General features: G+C 35.9%; 1 protein-coding gene and 1 pseudogene across 2 annotated transcripts in view; one reads left to right on the top strand and one right to left on the bottom strand.

The window, feature by feature from the left end:
- LOC308342884 (large ribosomal subunit protein uL23-like) overlaps positions 1-19,425 on the top strand; it is a 1,151,147-nt pseudogene that overhangs the window by 454,937 nt on the left and 676,785 nt on the right. The gene's annotated exons all lie outside the window — the stretch shown is intronic.
- Positions 1-19,425, bottom strand: part of AP3B1 (adaptor related protein complex 3 subunit beta 1) — a 282,043-nt gene that overhangs the window by 229,941 nt on the left and 32,677 nt on the right. The window contains exon 3 of the mRNA XM_080804718.1: positions 4,641-4,715. Within this exon, the coding sequence (XP_080660844.1) occupies positions 4,641-4,715 (75 nt within the window). The remainder of the gene's footprint in view (positions 1-4,640; positions 4,716-19,425) is intronic.

Below are 19,425 nucleotides of genomic sequence, written 5' to 3'. Positions count from 1 at the left end.
ATAATACATTATATGTTAACTTAAAAAATGATACTAGTACAACTAAATATCTGGGTGGAAAATATATCTCGAAATCTCAAACCTTACTTCATATCACAAGCAAACTCTAATTTAAAAACTCTTTGCACAGTGAAAGTTAATAGAGCAGGCCAGACACTGCTATCCTTAGAAAGTCTGCTTACAAAGTTGGCCCTAATGGCATCTGGGAACTTGAATCTCAGGGGTATTCCCACATTTCCTAATTGAGAAGCATGGTTTACATACCACCAATATGGTTTATGCTCTAACATTTGCTTTCTTTCAGGGAGTCAGGAATTTTGGTACTTGGAAGGCAGTTAATACCTACATGAACAGCCCCCAGTGAAAGACTTGGGCACTGAGTTACTAATGAGCCTTCCTAGTGGACAACACTTGACGCTTTTTGTCACAACTGATGCTGGAGGAATTGTCACTGGGAAAATCAGTTGGAAAGGATCTTAGAAGATTGCATCTAATTTCCTCTGGACTTCTCCCCTTGCAACTGTTTCAGGGCCTGATTTTGCTGTGTCTTTGACTGTACTAAATCATAGCTATGACTATATCTTGAGTCTTATGAATCCTCCCAGTGAATCATAGAACCTGTGGATCATACACCACTGACATAGGTCACAGACCTAAATATAATAGCTAAAACCATTAAACTTTAAGAACAATACAGGGAAAATCTTTGACATTAGGTTAGGCAAAGATTTCGTAAACAGATCACACAAAAAATCAGGAAGTATAACTGAAGAGAAAACAGATAAAATGGACATTATCAAAATCAAATGTTTGTTTTTTAAAAGGTATTAAGAAAAGAAAAAGGCAAGCCACACACCAAGAGAAAATAAATAATAATAAATAACCATCTTCCGACAGAAGACTAGTACCAGAATTTTTACACTTTAATTAAAAAAAAAATTGAAAACAGGCTGAAGATTTAAACAGCTTAGAGGAAAGATGACTAACCAATGAATCATGAAAAGATACTCAACATCCCTAAATGTAAGAAAATGTAAATAAAGGCACAATGAAATACCATTAAATACCTACCAAAGTGGCTAATGTTAAAGAGTCTAACAAGATCAAGTCTTGGAAAGGATGTGAACCAACTAGAACTCCCATACAGTTGCTGGTGGGAATGTAAATGGTTCAGCCTCTCTGGAAAACTCATACACTATTTTCTAAAAATTAAATATACATTTTCCAGACAATGCAACTGATCTATCCCTAGATATTTAGAAGAGAAAAAATTTTTGAAAAATTAAAATATATCACCACATATGGCATATTATTCAAGTGTATTTCAACAGGTAAATTTAAAATTGTGAAATATCAGATTATAGCAAAGAAGGAACAAAATGTGAACACATGAAACAGCATAGACAAATTTCAGATTCCTAGGTAAAAGAAGTCAAATGAACAGATACCAAACTGTATGGGTTAATTAATAAGAAATTCTAAAAATTACAATTCTCTACTGACAGAAAGCAAATCGGTAGTTCCATGGAGACTTAAAGTGGATCACAACCCCACATATAAAAGCTACATCTACAAAACTCTTAGGAAAAAGGCAAATATAAATCTTGGGTCCTTGGAGTTAAGCATCCAGATTAACTCAAAACGGATCACAGTACTATATATAAGCTGAATCTATAAAACTCTTAGGAAAAAGACAAGTATAAATCTTCATGAATTTGGATTAAGCATCGATTTCTTAAATATGACACCTAAAGCATAAACAAAGAAAAAACAGATGAACTGGAATTCATCAAAATTTAAAATGTCTGCACTTCAAAGGATTCCATCAAGAAAATGAAAAGACAACCCACAGAATGAAAGAAAATATTTGCAAATTATATACCAGATAAGACTCTAGTATTTTGAATATATAAAGAACTACAACAATAAACAACAGAAAGACAATCCAATTACAAAATGGTAAAAGGACTGGAATAGACATTTTTCCAAAGATTGTAGAACTGGCCAATAGATGCTCAATAGTTTTTTTCTTAGACAAATGCAAACTGAAAACTGCAAAAGCAGCCATGAGATTCCACTCCATACCGTCTAGGATAGCTATAATCTAAAATAAAGTATTTTTTTCCAATAAGAAAAGTAAGCATCAGTGAGCATATGGAGAAAATTATAACACATACATTGTTGATAGAAATGTAAAATGATACAGCTGCTGTGGAAGAGTTTGGCAGGTCCTCAAGAAAACATACAGTAACCATAAAACCTAGCAATATCACTGCAAGGTATACATACAAGAGAAATGAACACACTGGTTCACACACAAACTTGTACAAAGTGTTTACAGTAGTGCTATTCATGAGAGCTAAAGAGTGGAAACAACCCAAGTGTCACTGATGGATCAATATACAAAACTCAGTACATCCATACGATGGATTATTATTCAGCCATAAAGAGGAATGAGGTACTGATGCACACTACATGAATGGACTTGGAAAACATTCTAAGTGAAAGAAGCCAGAATGTCACACACTATATGACTTCATTTATATGAAATGCCCAGAATAGGCAAATCCATAGACAGAAAGGAGATTTAATGGTTGCATAGGGCTGGGGACATAAGGAGTGACCACTAATGAGAGCAGGATTACTTTTTGAAGTGATAAAAATATAGAGAAAGTAGATGGTGGTGATGGTTGCACAATTCTGTAAATACACTATAAATCACTGAATGCACACTTTAAAAGTTATAGCATGTTAACTGTATTTCAACAATCTTTTAAAAAGATGACTGACTACAGCAAAAATAACAATCATATATTTTTAGGAAGTTCTAACATATTTAAAAGGAAAATGCATGATAACCTGGGAAAAGATGGGAAGGGGAAAAGGAAATTCACTATCATAAGGTTTTCAAAGTATATGTGAAGTCTTATAATGTTACTTGAAAGTAGACAGTGATAACGTAAAGATGTATATTGTAAATCCTAGTGGTAGACTGCAGTAAGAGAGAAAGACGGACACTGTATACCCTAGGGCCAGCACCTACTAAATAAATAAAAGAGAGATACAGCTTTAATGGTAACATTAATATTTGATTATGTGAAAAACTCCCTTATATTCTTAATTTCTACTTCTTTTTTTTTTCTTAATTTCTACTTCTTATACTCCACCTATTTCCACCTAAAACATCTGCCCTGATGTCACTAAGTCCTTGAAAATATTCTTCAGTGGAGATTGCCCCTTCCGTCAAACTTTCCAGACTCAAAAACAGAGCCAAGCACATTCCCCACAGTTGATATTCACAGTTGTTAGCAATGGGCAGAGAGGAAGCATGTGTGCTGGCATTTTCATTCTCATGCGCCTATCACTACTTCTCACTGAGTAAACATAACCTCCAGACCATCACTACCATATCAGCTGACAGTGAGATGCATGACAGACATGGTCATTCAATCCTCTTCCTTACTACCTTGTATTCTTTTAAAAACAAGACATTTGCTCAGATCAATCTCTTATCCCTGTCTTGGAACTCGTCATCCTACTCATCCTACTCAATGGTTTCTACTCGATGGGCACTTATTTTTCTTTTGTACTCTATCAAAAGTTATTAGTCCATCTGACCCAACATTACCTTGGCCTCAAAGTTCTTTGAATTCCTGTTTCAAACACCACTTACAAACCCACACAGAGACAAGTAACTGAAGGCTCACAACGCATCCTGCCTCTGCCCACCTCCTGCTGTACAGAGTCAGGGTATACCAGAGCTAAAATGTTTCAAAAAGAACGCTACATTTGGAATGATAATGGTAATAACTTGGGTTTCAAACACTGCCCTTATACTGCGTGAACTTAGGTCCATTTCATGCAACATGTGCTATCTTAAAATTAAGTCCCTAGGGCAGAATTTCAAGTAAACTGGTTTCTAAGATTACACAATAAGTTGCTATCATTCACCAAGGTGAATTAATCTCAATTTACTTTTCATATTCTTCATCCAAAAATCCAAATACTGTTTCTTTCTTTATTTATTTAAGATTATGGACATTTAAATCACAACAAAAAAAAAATCTAGTGATACATAAGGATCTTATGCTGCATTTCTAAGTAACTGAAAAGTATGATTCTTTTACAACAAAAGGAATCATGAAAACTATGAAACAAAATAGCACTCAAGGGGCACCTGGGTGGCTCAGCCTGTTAAGCGGTTGAACATGACTCTTGATTTTGATGGGGTGATGATCTCGAGATCATGGGGTCAGGCTACGCACTCGCACAGAGTCTGCTTAAGATTCTTTCCTCTCCTGGGGCGCCTGGGTGGCTCAGTGGGTTAAGCCTCTGCCTTCAGCTCGGGTCGTGATCTCGGGGTCCTGGGATCGAGCCCCGCATCGGGCTCTCTGCTCAGCAGGGAGCCTGCTTCCCTTCCCCTCTCTCTGCCTGCCTCTCCGCCTACTTGTAATCTCTGTCAAATTAATAAATAAAATCTTTAAAAAAAAAAAAAGATTCTTTCCCCTCCTCCCTCTCTCTCTCTCCCTCCCCCTCTGCTCTTACCAACCCCACCCCCACTGGCTCAGCAAACATGTGCACACACTCACTCTCTCTCTCTCTCAAATAAATGAATAGAATATTAAAAAAAAAAAAAGTACCTCAATATTTTTACTGGCCACATTCTTCACAACAGCAGGAAATAGTTCAGATGCATTTTTCCCTTTTGCAATCATCTGAAGAATAAAAGTGGAGTATTAGAGCTGAAACCTTTTTAAAAATAGTCATCTGAAAATAAAACATAAATTCTACGTACATTAAATATTTAGAAAGCGGAATCAGCAAATAAGCTATGGAATTAACAAGCTGAAGTCTTTTTGAGTTATCTTACTACTCATCACAACTGCCTGCATCAAGAACCAATGACTTCTGTAACAATATAAATATATAAATACATAGACACTTTAAAGAAGAAATACACAGTAGTTTAAGACATAATAATAAAATATTTACAGTAGTTTTCTCTGGCTAATGAGGGTATAAATACTTTTAAAATATTTATGCTGTTCTTTATTTCCCAGGTTCTTATATTAAAATTATACTGCATTTGCAATGGAAGCGGGGGTGAGGGTGGAATAAATGTTATTTTAAACAAGCTATTTCTCCCCTGGATTTCTTTTCATGGGTCCCCCTACTTCTCCAACCACTACTTTCCAAAGTTCCCTTCACCAAGTCCTCTTCTCTGCCCACTAAAATTCTGGGCATCACCATCTTTTCAGGCTATACTAATCTACAATCTCTAAAATTCCTAACATTTCATTCACCTTCTGGACTTAACTTTCACACACTATGGGGATCAATTTCCCAAACTCTAGTCCTAACTCTGAGCCCTAGCTCCACTTCTATAACTGGACATCATTAGATCTCTCTCTCATCTCAAACTTGCTGTCTAAAACCAAACTTATTTTTCATTGATAAAATGACATTCATGCTGTAACTTCCTACTTCCACCAATTTTCCCAGATACCAGAAAGCAAAGAATTATCTTGGGCTCTTTCAAATCTACAAAATAACTAGGTCCACTGTGATTTTTTTATACAATCACATTAATCCTTTCTCACTCTTACTATCCTAAAATACGTCACTATCACCTCAGAAAGGACTTTTTCTAACAGTCTCCTGTTCCTGTCCATAATGTACATCACTGACGTTTCACAAGCTTAAAACACTACTGTAAAAGTCAGCCACTCTCAAAGATTTCAAAAGCCCCTGACTGCCTAAGAATCTAAACTGTTGGGCACCTGGGTGGCTCAGTCAGTTAAGCCTCTGCCTTCAGCCCAGGTCATGATTTCAGGGTCCCGGAATCAAGTCCTGCACTGAGCTCCCTGCTCTGCTTCTCATTCTCCCTCTACCCCTCCTCCTGCTCATGCCCTCTTTCTTTCAAATAAATAAAAATCTTAAAAAAAAAAAAAATCCAAGCCATGTAACTTAATATTAAATGCCCTCAAAGTTTGCAATATCCTCTTTAAGCACATAAATCATTATTATTATACACAAATGCTTTTGACAAAGTAAAAACGTACCACTACCAGAACATTCTCTGGCTTCTCTATACCTTTACTCATGTCACACCCCCAACTCAATTCTTTTTACTTTTCACATTCCTCCCAAATTCTAATCACACTCCCTTCCTGAGTCATCTCCTAATACCCGGCCTACCATGTAATCTAATCCTAATTTCCTCTAGAATTTTTTTAATTCACATTTTTAATTTGGAAGTTTCTATGTGCTATGTTTTATTTCTATCAATTTAGTTGTATATCTACCTATATCCCCATTTCCTATACTCTCATTCCCAGAATATCTTTATATATATTAATAGTCAAGACTTTGATAGCTACAAAATAAAGTTTAAACTATAGGATAATTTCCTGGAAAAATATTATTTTTTTGTTATATACTATATCTAGGAAACTACCAAAAAATATGGAAACTATTAGTTTTATAAATTTATGACACATTTTAAAATATACTATCTGATATTCTGAGCATTATAATCCCAGCTAGCAATTTCCCAATAAGACCTTTCTACAGGATAGCTTAAAACTACTTTAATACAAGCTAGTCTTTTTATATTCTATTTCCTTACCTGTCATATTATGGTTTGAGTATTTTGGGTTCTTTAAAAGATTTTATTTGTTTGAGAGAGAGAGAGAGAGAGAGAGAGAGAGAAAGAGAGCGCAAGTGGGGGGAAGGGCAAACAGAGAGGAAGAGGAGAAGCAGATCCCCCCCAGAAGAGGGAGCCCAAAGCAGGGGGATGACAACCTGAGGCAAAGGCAGACATTTAACTAAATGAGCCACCCAGGTACTCTGACTTAAGTATTTTATAAATCTGCTGAGTAGTACAGAAAGCTCACAAAATACTGCAGCTAAAACGTCTTTGAATGATTTTTACACCTCCCTCAATTTCCTCATCTGTAAAATAAGGAGAGAGGGACCAAATGTTCTCTGAGGCTCACTGTTTCAATTATTCAATGACTACCTGAAGTCAGAGATCCTGTCCTAAGGATTCTCCAAATGCTCTATAGAACACTCACTATTCAAAAAAAATGTTAACAGATGACAGAAGAAAAAAATCCTATAGTCAAATTCATTTAACAGTATTTGTTGGAAGAGCACTACATGCCAGGGACTACTGCCTTGAGGATACAACCGTGAACAGTACACAATCCTTGCCTATTAGAGCTTACTTTCTAATGGGGGTGAGGGACAATAAATAAATTTAATATGTAAGATGGCAAAAGAGAGTACTGGGGAAAAAAACAAAGGACTGTATGAGAAATGGAAAGTGCTAGGGTGGAGATGGAAGCTGCCCTCTTATTTTGTTTAGTGTTTTGCTAGTATATATTTCCCATCCTTATATTTTTAATCTACATCTTTATATTAAAAGTGGGTTTCTGAAGGAAGGGGCAAGATGGTGGAGGAGTAGGGGACCCTATTTCAATCAGTCCCCTGAATTCTGCTGGATAACTACCAGAGCTCTCTGAATATTCATGAAATTAGCCTGAGATGTAAGCTTATACATTTCTGGATCTCTATGGCGGCAGAGTATCATTAGCCGAAAGGTACAAAGGACGGAGTTGGGATCACATAGAAGGATATTGGAGGATAAACAGATGGGGGAGGGAGCCACCAGAAGCAAGCCATTGTAAAGTAATACCCCAATACAAAAGTGCCCTGCACTTGGGGACCAGCGATAGCTTGGGGGCCGGTGGCTGTAAGATGGGAAAGGACTGATAACAGCACTCAAACAGAAAAAAGGGGTTTAAGGGACAACTGCTGGGACCTGGCAGCAAGAGGCATGCAGCACCTAAGCTCAAGGTCCCAGGACCATCAGCACGACCTGGAGAAGAATCGAGTCAGTGGTCCCAGGAACAGCAGCCGCGAGGACTGGGCCCATCCAGAACAGTATCGCTTGCAGTTTTGGTGTCATGGGGGTACAGAGACAAGCAAGAGGCCTTGGCTGACCACTGAGATGGTTGCTGGGGGTGCGCATCACCTTTGGGAGGCTGCACTATTCAACGGAGTTTGCAGAGGGGGAGTCTGTGCGTTCTGGACCATTCAGAGAGGAGCAGACTGTGTCTTCTCTCTGAGGCAGAGGCCTGGGTGCCGACAGTTTACTTTGCTCTGACCCTCTGAAAAGGCCTGAAAAGCCACCAGAGAACAAGAGCCTGAAAAACCAGTTACCACGGGACCCAGCCCCTTTACAGGAGGAATCGCAACTACTCCCAAGCAGGATTGACTGAAAAACAATGCAGCAGGCCCTCCCAGCAAAGACAAGGTGAAAAGGGGAAATAAGCGGAAAATACCCATAGGGTCTCCATAAAACTGTAAAATCCCAACACCAGGGGAAAACAGTATATTTAGCTCCTGGTATTTCCTCACAGCCTGTATATTTCTTAGATACTCTTCTCTCCCTCTCTTTTTTAAAATTCTTTCACATGATTCTTGTTTATTTTTTTCCCTACTTAACATTTCAAATAGGTGTTTAATACAACATATTCCATAGTAACTTTTTAACTTGAACTTTTTCATACATACACTTTTTCTTTTTCCTTTTTTTAATATATATAGATATAAGCTTTAATGTAGTCCTTTTTTTTTCCCTATTCAATACTACCTTTATATAGAGAGCAGTTTTAATTTCACTGTATCTCTGGAAAGTTGAGTTCTCTAACAAAGATAATAAGATATTCCCAGGAAGAACTGAAATACCCTTCCTCCCCGACATCGAAGGATTACAACCACCTTCCCGTCACCACCCTATTTTTATTTGGGGGGTTTTGTGGGGTTTTCTTTCTTCTTTTATCAGTCTTTTTGTTTGCTTGCTTTTGTTTTCGTACTTTATAAATCTTACTCTTGGGGCTCATTTTGGCTGGGTTTTTGTTTTTGTTTCTTTCTTTTTGGCAGTGACTTCCAATTGCTCTGAAACTTCCCAGGGTGCACCCTGCCTAGGTACTGGTTGATATTTTCAGCTACACATCCCCTCAACCACAACTCAACAGAATGACAAGGAGGAAGAATTCCCAACAAAGAAAAAAACCAGAGACAATGGCCTCTCCAGTAGATCTAATGGATATAGATCGACACAAGATGTCAGAAATAGACTTCAGGGTAGCAGTTATGAAGACAATAGTCAGGCTACAGGAAACTATTAATGGCAACATAGATTCATTAAGGGCAGAAGTGGGAGCACATCTGGCAGAACTTAAAAATGCCACCATTTTTGTATTGTATCATGGATCCAATCTAATCTAGATACTCTAACAGCTATAGGAAATGAGGCAGAAGAATGAATTAGTGACCCTGAAGACAAACTGACAGAAAAGAAGGAGCAGGAGAAGACCTGGAACAAATAGCTTAAAATCCACGAAAACAGAATTAGAGAAATAAATGATGCCACAAAACATTCTAATGTCGGAACTATCAGGATCCCTGAGGGGGTGGAGAGAGAGAGGACCAGAAGATATATTTGAGCAAATTGAGCTAAGAACCTCCCTAATCTGGGGAATAAACAAGTAATCGTGTCCTAGAGGCAGAGAGGACACCCCTCAATATTGATGAGGGCAGATCAACCCCCAGGCATGTAATAGTAAAACTCACAAATTTTAGAACCAAGGAAAGCATTTTAAGGGCAGTTGGGGGAAGAGATTCCTTATGTACAAAGGAAGGAACAACAGAATAATGTCAGATCTGTCCACAGAGGCTTGGAAAGGGCTGGTAAGACATATTCAGGGTACTAAATGAGAAGAATATGCAGCCAAGAATTCTTTATCTGGTAAGGCTGTCATTCAGAATAGATGGAGAGGTAAGAAGCTTCCAGGACAGAGACTGAAAGAATATGTGACCACTAAGCCGGACTTACAAGAAATATTAAAGGGGGGGCTCTATAGAAGGAGAAAGATCCCAACAGTGATACTGAACAGAGACATACAGAGACCATCCATAGAAACAAGGACTTCACATGCAACATGATGACAATAAAATCTTATCTGTCAATAATCACTCTCAATGTGAATGGCCTAAATGCTCCCATAAAATGGCAGAGGGTTGTAGACTGAATAAAAAGACAGGACCCATCTGAATGCTGTCTACAAGAGACTCATTTTGAACCTAAAGATACATTCAGACTGAAAGTGAAGGGATGGAGAACTATCTTTCATGCCAACAGACCTCAAAAGAAAGCTGGGGTAGCAACTCTTACATCAGATAAATTAGATTTTAGAAAAGACTGTGGTTAGAGATACAGAAGGACACTGTATCATTCTTAAAGGGTCTATGCAACAAGAAGATCTAACAATTGTAAATATCTATGACCCCTACATGGGAGCAGCCAACTACATAAGCCAACTGTTAACCAAAAGAAAGAGACATATTGATAATACTACATTAATTGCAGGAAACCTTAACACTCCACTCTTAGCAACAAACAGATCAACTAAGCAGCAAATCAACAAAGAAAAAAGAGTTTTGAATGATACACTGGACCAGATGGACCTCATAGATATATACAGGACTTTCCACTCTAAAATAACAGAATACTCAATCTTCTCAAGCGTGCAGGGAACATCCTCCAGAATAGACCACATACTGGGTCACAAATCAGGTCTCAACTGATACCAAAAGATTGAGATTATTCCCTGCATATTCTCAGACCACAATGCTGTGAAACTGGAACTCAATCACAAGAAAAAGTTTGGAAGGAATTCAAACACTTGGAAGCTAAAGACCATCCTGCTTAAGAATGTTGGGGTCAACCACGAAATCAAAGAACTTAATCAATTCATGGAAACCAATGAAAACGAAGTCACATTGATCCAAAAACCTATGGGATATGGCAAAAGCGGTCCTAAGAGGGAAAAACATAGCCATCCAAGCCTCACTCAAAAAAAAAAAAAAAAAAGAAAAAGAAAAACAGAGAAATCCCAAATATACAAACTATCTTTACACCTTAAAGATCTGGAGAATCAACAACAAATTAAACCTAACCCACACAAAAGAAGGTAAATAATTAAGACTAGAGCAGAGATCAATGAATTAGAAACCAGAAATACAGTAGAACATATTAATGAAACTAGAAGCTGGTTCTTTGAAAGAATTAATAAGATTGATAAAGATTGATAAGACCGATTTTTTTAGCTCTTACATTTAGGTCTTTAACTCATTTTGCCTTTACTATAGTATATATATATGTATATACATACACATATATGTGTGTGTGTCTGTGTGTATATATACACACATACATACAAAATGAGGCAGAGGTCTAAATTCATTTTCTTGCAAGTGGATATCCAGATTTCTAACATTTGTTAAGGACTATCCTTTCACCATTGAATGATCTCTCACCCTTGATAAAAATCATTTGATCATATTATGTAAGGGTTTATTTCTGCATGCTCTGTCAGGTCTGTCTTTGTCATATTACCACACTGTTTTGATTACTGTAGCTTTCAATTAAGTTTTCAAAACAGGAAGTGTGAAACTTATAAATTTTTCAAGTATGTTTTGGCTATTCAGGATCAATATGAATTTTAGGATAGATTCTTCTGTTTTTGCAAATAACATCACTGGGAGTTTGAAGGAAATTACACTGAATACATACTCACTTTGATACTAACATCTTAAAAATACCAAGACTTCCAATCCATGAACAGAGGATATTTTTCCATTTATTTATATTTTCTCTAATTTCTTTCAGCAATGTTTAATAATTTTCAAGGAATGAGTCTTTTGCCCCATTGGTAAGTTTATTCCCAAGTATTTTATTCTTTTTGACGCTACTGTAAATGGGACTATTTTCTTAATTTCCTTCTCGGACTGTTCATTGTTAGTGTATAGATGCAACTAATTCTTATGTGTTGAATTTTTAATGCTGCAACTTGGCTAAATTCATTTATTTTTAAAGTTTATGGTAAAATATTTATTTTTCTAAATATGAAATCATGTTGTCTGTGAACAAAGATAATTTTAGTTCACTTTTTAGTTCCTTGGCAATTTGATGACTTTTTTTTCTTCTTTTTGCCTAACTGCTCTGCTAAAACTTCCAATATTATATTCGACAGAAGAGACAAAAGCAAACATCCTTGTCTTTATTGAAGAAAAAAAGCTTTCAGTCTTTCATCACTAACTATGATGGCAGCTGTGGTTTTTCATATTTGGCCTGTAGCATTATATTGGGTCAGTTCCCTTCTAGTCCTTGTCTGTTGAGTGTTTTATCATGAGAGATTATTAAATTTTGTCAAACTGTTTCTCTATCAATTGAGATCATCACGTGGTTTTTTACCCCTTCATTCTGTTAATGTGGTGTATTACAACAACTGACTTTCATATGTTGTTCATGTTCTTCTATAAATAGTAATAATCTAGATACAAAAAGCCACATGAATTCTTTAAAGTCAAGAAGAAAAAGAGGAGAAATTGTGCTTTTCTAAATTTTATGGTTTATTTTTAAAAGTTTAACAGTTTTAATTTATAAATACTGGCTAATTTAAAAGGAAAGAAGGAAGGAACGGAAGGGGGAAGGGAAGGGAAGGAAAGGGAAAGGGGAAGGCAAGGGGAGGGAGAAGCAAGAAAGACAGATCTTGCTGAGTTTCAGACCCAAAGGCAACTCTTAAAAATCAGCAACCAAGAATAAATGAAGAAACAGAAAAAGAACTGATCCTTGATTTATATCCCAGAAAGTAAAATGGAGAGAAAACTGAAAGAAAACTCACTAAGGTGTATCACTACTAAAAACTCAGCCCTACTTATGGAACTGGTCTTGATGACTACCAACTGGCAGAAAAATCTTGACCCTTTAAGCAATTTCCAACCCCCAAACAACAAAAAGATGCCAGCATCAACCACAAGATGAATCCTTTAAGTATACACACAACTGAAACATTTTTGTTAAAGGAATGAAGAGTGGAATTAGCAATGCTCAGAAAGGTTTAGACTAGTATGTTTATTATACATTAACTGTAGACAGTAAAGATTATACATTATTAGTTTCTTCTTCTTATATGGACTTTCTCATTTTTCCAACAATAATAATGTAGCATTTGTCTTTGGCTTAAGATCTTTTAAAAAAATATTTACAGGGCGCCTGGGTGGCTCAGTGGGTTGAGCCGCTGCCTTCAGCTCAGGTCATGATCTCAGGGTCCTGGGATTGAGTCCCGCATCGGGCTCTCTGCTCAGCGGGGAGCCTGCTTCCCGCCCCCCCACCCCGCCTGCCTCTCTGCCTACTCGTGATCCCTCTCTCTGTCAAATAAATAAATCTTTAAAAAAAAAATATTTACAAAAACACCTAGAACTCTGAAACTACTTTTAATTTTTTTAGGATCAGTAATATCCAACCAAATACTCTGGAACATGTATGACTATGAAATAAGATAAAACAATAACCAGGAATTTTAAGACTCTCATCAAAGAAAGGTTCAGATTTGCTCATTATCCTATAACTACAAAGCCAAGTAAACTAATCTGAGGAAGACCTTCAAGATCTAATGCTTGCTAAAAGAAAATACATCAAAGATTCAATACACTGGGGATTTCAATACAAATATTCCATTCCTCCAAGGACTCCAGATAGTCAACTCATCAGTATTTTAGCTACAAAAGCTTATTACTAATTGACTATGTGAAACAACACATTTCAAATTCTCCTTAGTCCACTACATGTCACCAGGCAAGGATAAAACATGGACATGTGCTATAAACATTAGACACATATTTTTCAGAAATATTAAGAAAAATAATGTATGAGTGCTTCAACTTGAGTCCTGCTGTGTAATAAGTGACCACAAGGGGTTCCTGGGTGGCTCAGTGGGTTGAGCCTTTGCTTTCAGCCCAGGTCATGATCCCAGGACCCTGGGATCGAGCCCCGCATCGGGCTCTCTGCTCAGCAGGGAACCTGCTTCCCCCCCTCTCTCTGCCTGCCTCTCTGCCTAGTTGTGATCTCTGTCAAATAAATAAATAAAATTTAAAAAAAAAATAAGTGACCACAAGATTTTGAGGTAGGCAGCTTTTCTTCCCTAAGGATGTTGTGGCACAGATGAGACTTTACTTAATACATGAAACACTGGAAACATTACTTCATGATTCTAAGTCTCAGATATCACCAAAGAAAGATAATAAAATAAACTGTATCATTATGGTTTCTCAATGTTAGATGTTGCTGAAAAGATTCTCCAGTGAATCATAGGACTACCAACTATGAAAGATACAGATATGCATTGCCAGCAGTTTGATATAGTTTAGAAAATAATGTGGTTAAATACCTAACGTTTAAAATTTTGGCAGATTAAATTCAGAAATCTTTTAAATGTTTTTAACTATGATGAAAAGACCTGAAAACTACTCTGCAATTGTATAAAGTGGACAAAACCCCACTTTCAGGGCTCATGATACATATATTATAAAGAGAAATTTAAATTTAAAATTTACATTAAGAAAATACAAGTCTGGGGTGCCTGGGTGGCTCAGTGGGTTAAGCCTCTGCCTTCGGCTCAGGTCATGATCCCAGGGTCCTGGGATGGAGCCCCATATCGGGCTCTTTGCTCAGAAGGGAGCCTGCTTCTCCCTCTCTCTCTGCCTACTTCTGCCTACTTGTGATTTCTCTCTCTGTCAAAGAAAGAAAGAAAGAAGGAAAGAAAGAAAGAAAATACAAGTAACTTTGAAGCCAATATCAAATTCTGACTGACTGACCTCCAGGAAACTACTTCTAGCCAAAAGATGTTTTGAAATGAAATACACACACATGAACAGAAAAATTTCTAAATGATTTTAAAAGCTTCCACACAGAAATATGGTATTACCTAGAAATCAAATTAAAAGCTGGACAAAAGTAAAGGTGAATGAATAATTGCTCTAACAGCTCAATGAAAAAATTTTAAGTAAAATAACTATTAGTTACTTAATAAAAGGGGAAATAGCAAACAATAACTGCTTACTGAAAATTGAAATGTATCGCTCAATAAATAGTACTCAAAAACACAAAGTATTTTGAGAAAGCAGTAACAAAATAGTAGAACTTAAACACTAAAAACTGTAATACACCTTTGAAAGAAATTAAAGATGACCAAAACAAGTAAAGAAATAGAACCATGATCATGAGTCATAAAGCAAAATACTCTTAAAATGTTAATTCTCCCCAAAATTGATCCATAGAGTTAATGCAATTCCAATATAGAGCCCAGTAGGCTTTTTCTCCATATAGAAAATGAGTTAAAAATATCTGAAAATAAAATATAAATCTCTCATAACTTCCTGACAACGTAATTATCAACCCAGAAAGTCCAAGCACAGGATACTGAAAAACTGTTAGAGATAAGAAGAGAGTTCACTGAGAAACCTAATGCAGAACACAGAAAAGTCATTTGTTTTCCTATATACCATTAATAATTAATGTTAAAAATATAATGAAGGAGACCATTCAAAATGGCTACCAAGATTTAAAAATACACAGAAATGAATGTAATAAGGAATGCACAAGATCTCTATGATAAAAACTACAAAATATAAATATAATGTTACTGCAAGACAGGGAAAGAGGGATGAAAGCTAGAACGGGAAGGGAATATATTAATTCCATATTATCCTAATCGAAGTTTAAAAACAATTTTTACCACAACTTGAGAATTTGGTTCTAAACTTTATCTAAAGGATGAAACTTTCACTTTTTATGCCTCAATATTATTTGAAAATTTATATATATTTACATCTTGTATAATATATTATACTTGTATAATGAAGAATAACTTCTTTTACACTTACTGAGATATAACTGACATATAACATTGTGTACACTTAAAATAAGGTATTACTCTCAAGCCTCTTAGAATAACTATCACCTAGAAGACAAGGGATAACAAGTGATGGCTAGGATGTAAAGAAAAGGGAATCCTTTCTACTATTGGTAGCAATGTAAATTGGTACAGCCACTATGGAAAACAGTATGGAGGCTGCTCAAAAAATTAAAAATAGAACTATCATATGACTCAGCAACCCCATTTCAGAGTATATATCCAAAGGAAATAAAATCACTATCCCAGAGATATCTATATTCCCATGTTCATTGCAGCACTGCTCACAGTAACCAAGATATGGAAACAACCCAAGAATCTGTCAACAGATGAATGGATAAAGGTGATATAGATACATAGATGTAATGGAGTATTATTCAGCAATGAGAAAGAAGGAATCCTGGGATGCCTGGGTGGCTCAGTTGGTTAAGCGGCTGCCTTCGGCTCAGGTCGTGATCCCAGCGTCCTGGGATCGAGTCCCGCATCGGGTTCCTTGCTCAGCAGGGAGCCTGCTTCCCCCTCTGCCTCTGCCTGCCTCTCTGTCTGCCTGTGCTCACTCTCTCTGACAAATAAATAAATAAAAGCTTTAAAAAAAAAATAAAAACAGGAAGAAGGAATCCTGCCATTTGTGACAAAATGGATAGATCTTGAGGGTATTATACAAAGTGAAAGAATAATTTTTAATTACTGATCATTCTATAGTTAAAAAACCAAATTTGAAATTTACCTTTATGCAAACTTCTTAATGAGAGACAGTCTATAAGTACTAGCATATATGGCTATATTTATATTTCTTTTTTTTACATTTCTTTATGATACATTATTTATACCTAAATTACATTTTTTATAATCCAGATTATGAGAATATCAATTTTTATTTATCAGTCTGAAAGAGTAATTTCAAAAATTACCAAATCCCACATTTTCAGATTTAGGAATTCCCACAATATCCTCAGATTTAGTGAAATAATTTTTCCTACATGGAATGTAAAAGCCAAAATTTAATGAAATTAAGAGCAGTGCTTGCTTTATATGGTAGTGAGGGAATGTAACCTGCAGAAGAGCAAGCTGAAACCATGCAAAGCAATCCTGATAATAATAACTCTTGCAATCAATCTTTGACTTTTAAAATTTTTATAAAAATATTAAAAGTCTCTCAGTTATAATGTATAGGAAACTGAAAAACAGTTAAACTAACATTTTTTTAGTACCTTGTAATTTAGAACATTAGAAACACTGGAAATTAACATAGCAAGAGTAGTCTGAATGGGTTTGCCTATTCTCACCACGTAAGATACAGAGCAAGCATCTTTTCTATGTTTTAGTAAATTACCAAACTCCTGTACAAATTTGTATCACCTTCCAACATTTAACCCTCGGCACTTCTAATATTATAAATTATCTTCCAGAGTTCCTCTAATGTGAAGTTTTTTTGGCACCATTTCTTTCTCTGGCATATCTTCATCCTTTCATCACAACCATTTCCCTTACTTATGTTGAAAAGCTCACCTTTACTACATTCTTCCAGCTACATAATTAGAGTCTCTCAAAAAGTAGCTGTGTCACCATTCCCACTCTTGGCTCTTTCTCTGTAACTCCATTTACATTCTACCTGATTTTCATTTCCAATGTTACCACTTTTTTTTTTTTCAAGATTTTATTTATTTGCCAGAGAGAAAGAACAAGCAGGGGAAGCAGGTGGCAGAGGGAGAAGCAGGACTCGATTCCAGGACTCTGGGATCATGACCTGAACTGACGGTAGAACAGAGGTAGATGCTGTCTGAGCCACCCAGGCATCCCAAGTATTAACACTTTTTATTTCTTTGCTGCATTTTCATCTTTGCTGACCAAATCTCTCATTATCCATTTTTATAAAATGTCAAGAGAGTTTCTCACTGGGAAGCAAGGAGGGAACCCAACTACATGTTTTGCTGTTTGTACATAAACCAAGTAATGTTCACAGTGACAAATCAATAAAAGACTTTGAAAGAAGTGACATGACTGGTCACTGATCATGATGCATATTTGTTATCTATACAGTGAGTTGTGAATTTAAGAGTTACAGGTGAAGTTTGCACATTATGCAATTACTCTGTTAATAAGCCCTATAACTGAAACTTGAACCATGTTGTTGTGGGATTGGTATTATTTAACTCAACTATGTTAACTGAAATCTGTGTGTTATCAAAGCCATGTAAAGCAAAAACTACTTGTCCAGAAATGCAATTATTTATATGGCTTAGCATTAACAACTGAAAAATTTACAAAGAATCTTGAACATGTCCCCTACATTACCAAATGACATAAACCTGAATTTTAAGAATCAAATAACCTACAGGTATTCTACAGATACAGTTAGTCCTTAACTTTTTATAAATCTGATTTTCATAACAAGTCACTTTTTAACACAACATATTGATACTGATAATTACCTTTCATAAAGGTGATTTGAATTTAATATGTCAAGAAAAGAAAGGAGATTTCAAAGTCTCATTTGGTAGCATTTCCTTCTGGAAAACAGTATTGTTTCAGTTGTGTTGTCACATTATCCTGTTTCATTTGTATTGTCACCTTATTATAAGAGTTTATTTGTGCAATTATATAAGTATATTACATTTTGACATTATATAAAAATATGTGGGAAATAAAATCAACAATGTTAGTGATAAAGAGCATAGAAGCAATGAGAAACAAAGGTTCTGTAAATTTAATCCCACTGAGAAAAAATCAAAACTCTTTAGCATTAGACAATCACTGAATTAAACAGTGTTTTCACTGTGAATGCAAAAAAAAAAAGTGTGCATACAATACAAACTGCAAAAACATTTTATTAAAAATTTTATATACAATTAGGAACTGCATTATATTTTTAGCTTACTGACAACTGAACTCCTCTAATAACTTATTAGTAAATTGTTTAGATTTTACATAACAACTGAAAACTAGTTAATGTTCTTACACTTACTAATATTCATTAGAACTTCTATGATACAGGGCATCTGGGTCGCTCAGTCAGTTAAGCATCTGCCTTTGGGTTGGGCCCTGATCTCAGGGTTCTGGGATCAAGGCCTACATCGGGCTCCCTGTTCTGTGGGGAGTCTGCTTCTCCCGCTCCCTCTGCTCCCACCCCTGCTTGTGTTCTCTCTCAAATAAATAAATAAAATAAAATAAAATAAAAAGAACTTCTATGATACTAAACTGAATAAAGCATTGTTATTGGTAGTAAGGGAACTTGAAACACAGAAGAATGCTCACAATTTTTAGGGCATTAAATGACACAAGAAAATTCTTTCACTAATCTAGACTCCCTCCACATAGGAAGTCAAAATAATGTTGTAAATAATGTTATTTTGTCTTTAAAATGATTAGCTCTTTCTATCTCAGAGGAGAAAAATCTTGATATTAGAGATGGGGAACTTAGAACACAGAAAAGATGGAATTAAAACTCAAGCTCTGGAAAAAAAAACAACAACAACAAAAAAACAAAAGCAAAACTCAAGTATTGGAATTGTGACACTCCAAAGTTCTTCCAAAACATTTTAGACAGGAAATACTAAGTTAATATAAAGGGAAAATGAGGTATTTGACTTGGTACTTAATA

This window comes from Martes martes (assembly GCF_963455335.1).
Source record: "Martes martes genome assembly, chromosome: 5".
Taxonomy (NCBI): Eukaryota; Metazoa; Chordata; class Mammalia; order Carnivora; family Mustelidae; genus Martes; species Martes martes.
This window is presented reverse-complemented; position numbering and strand designations above follow the sequence as displayed.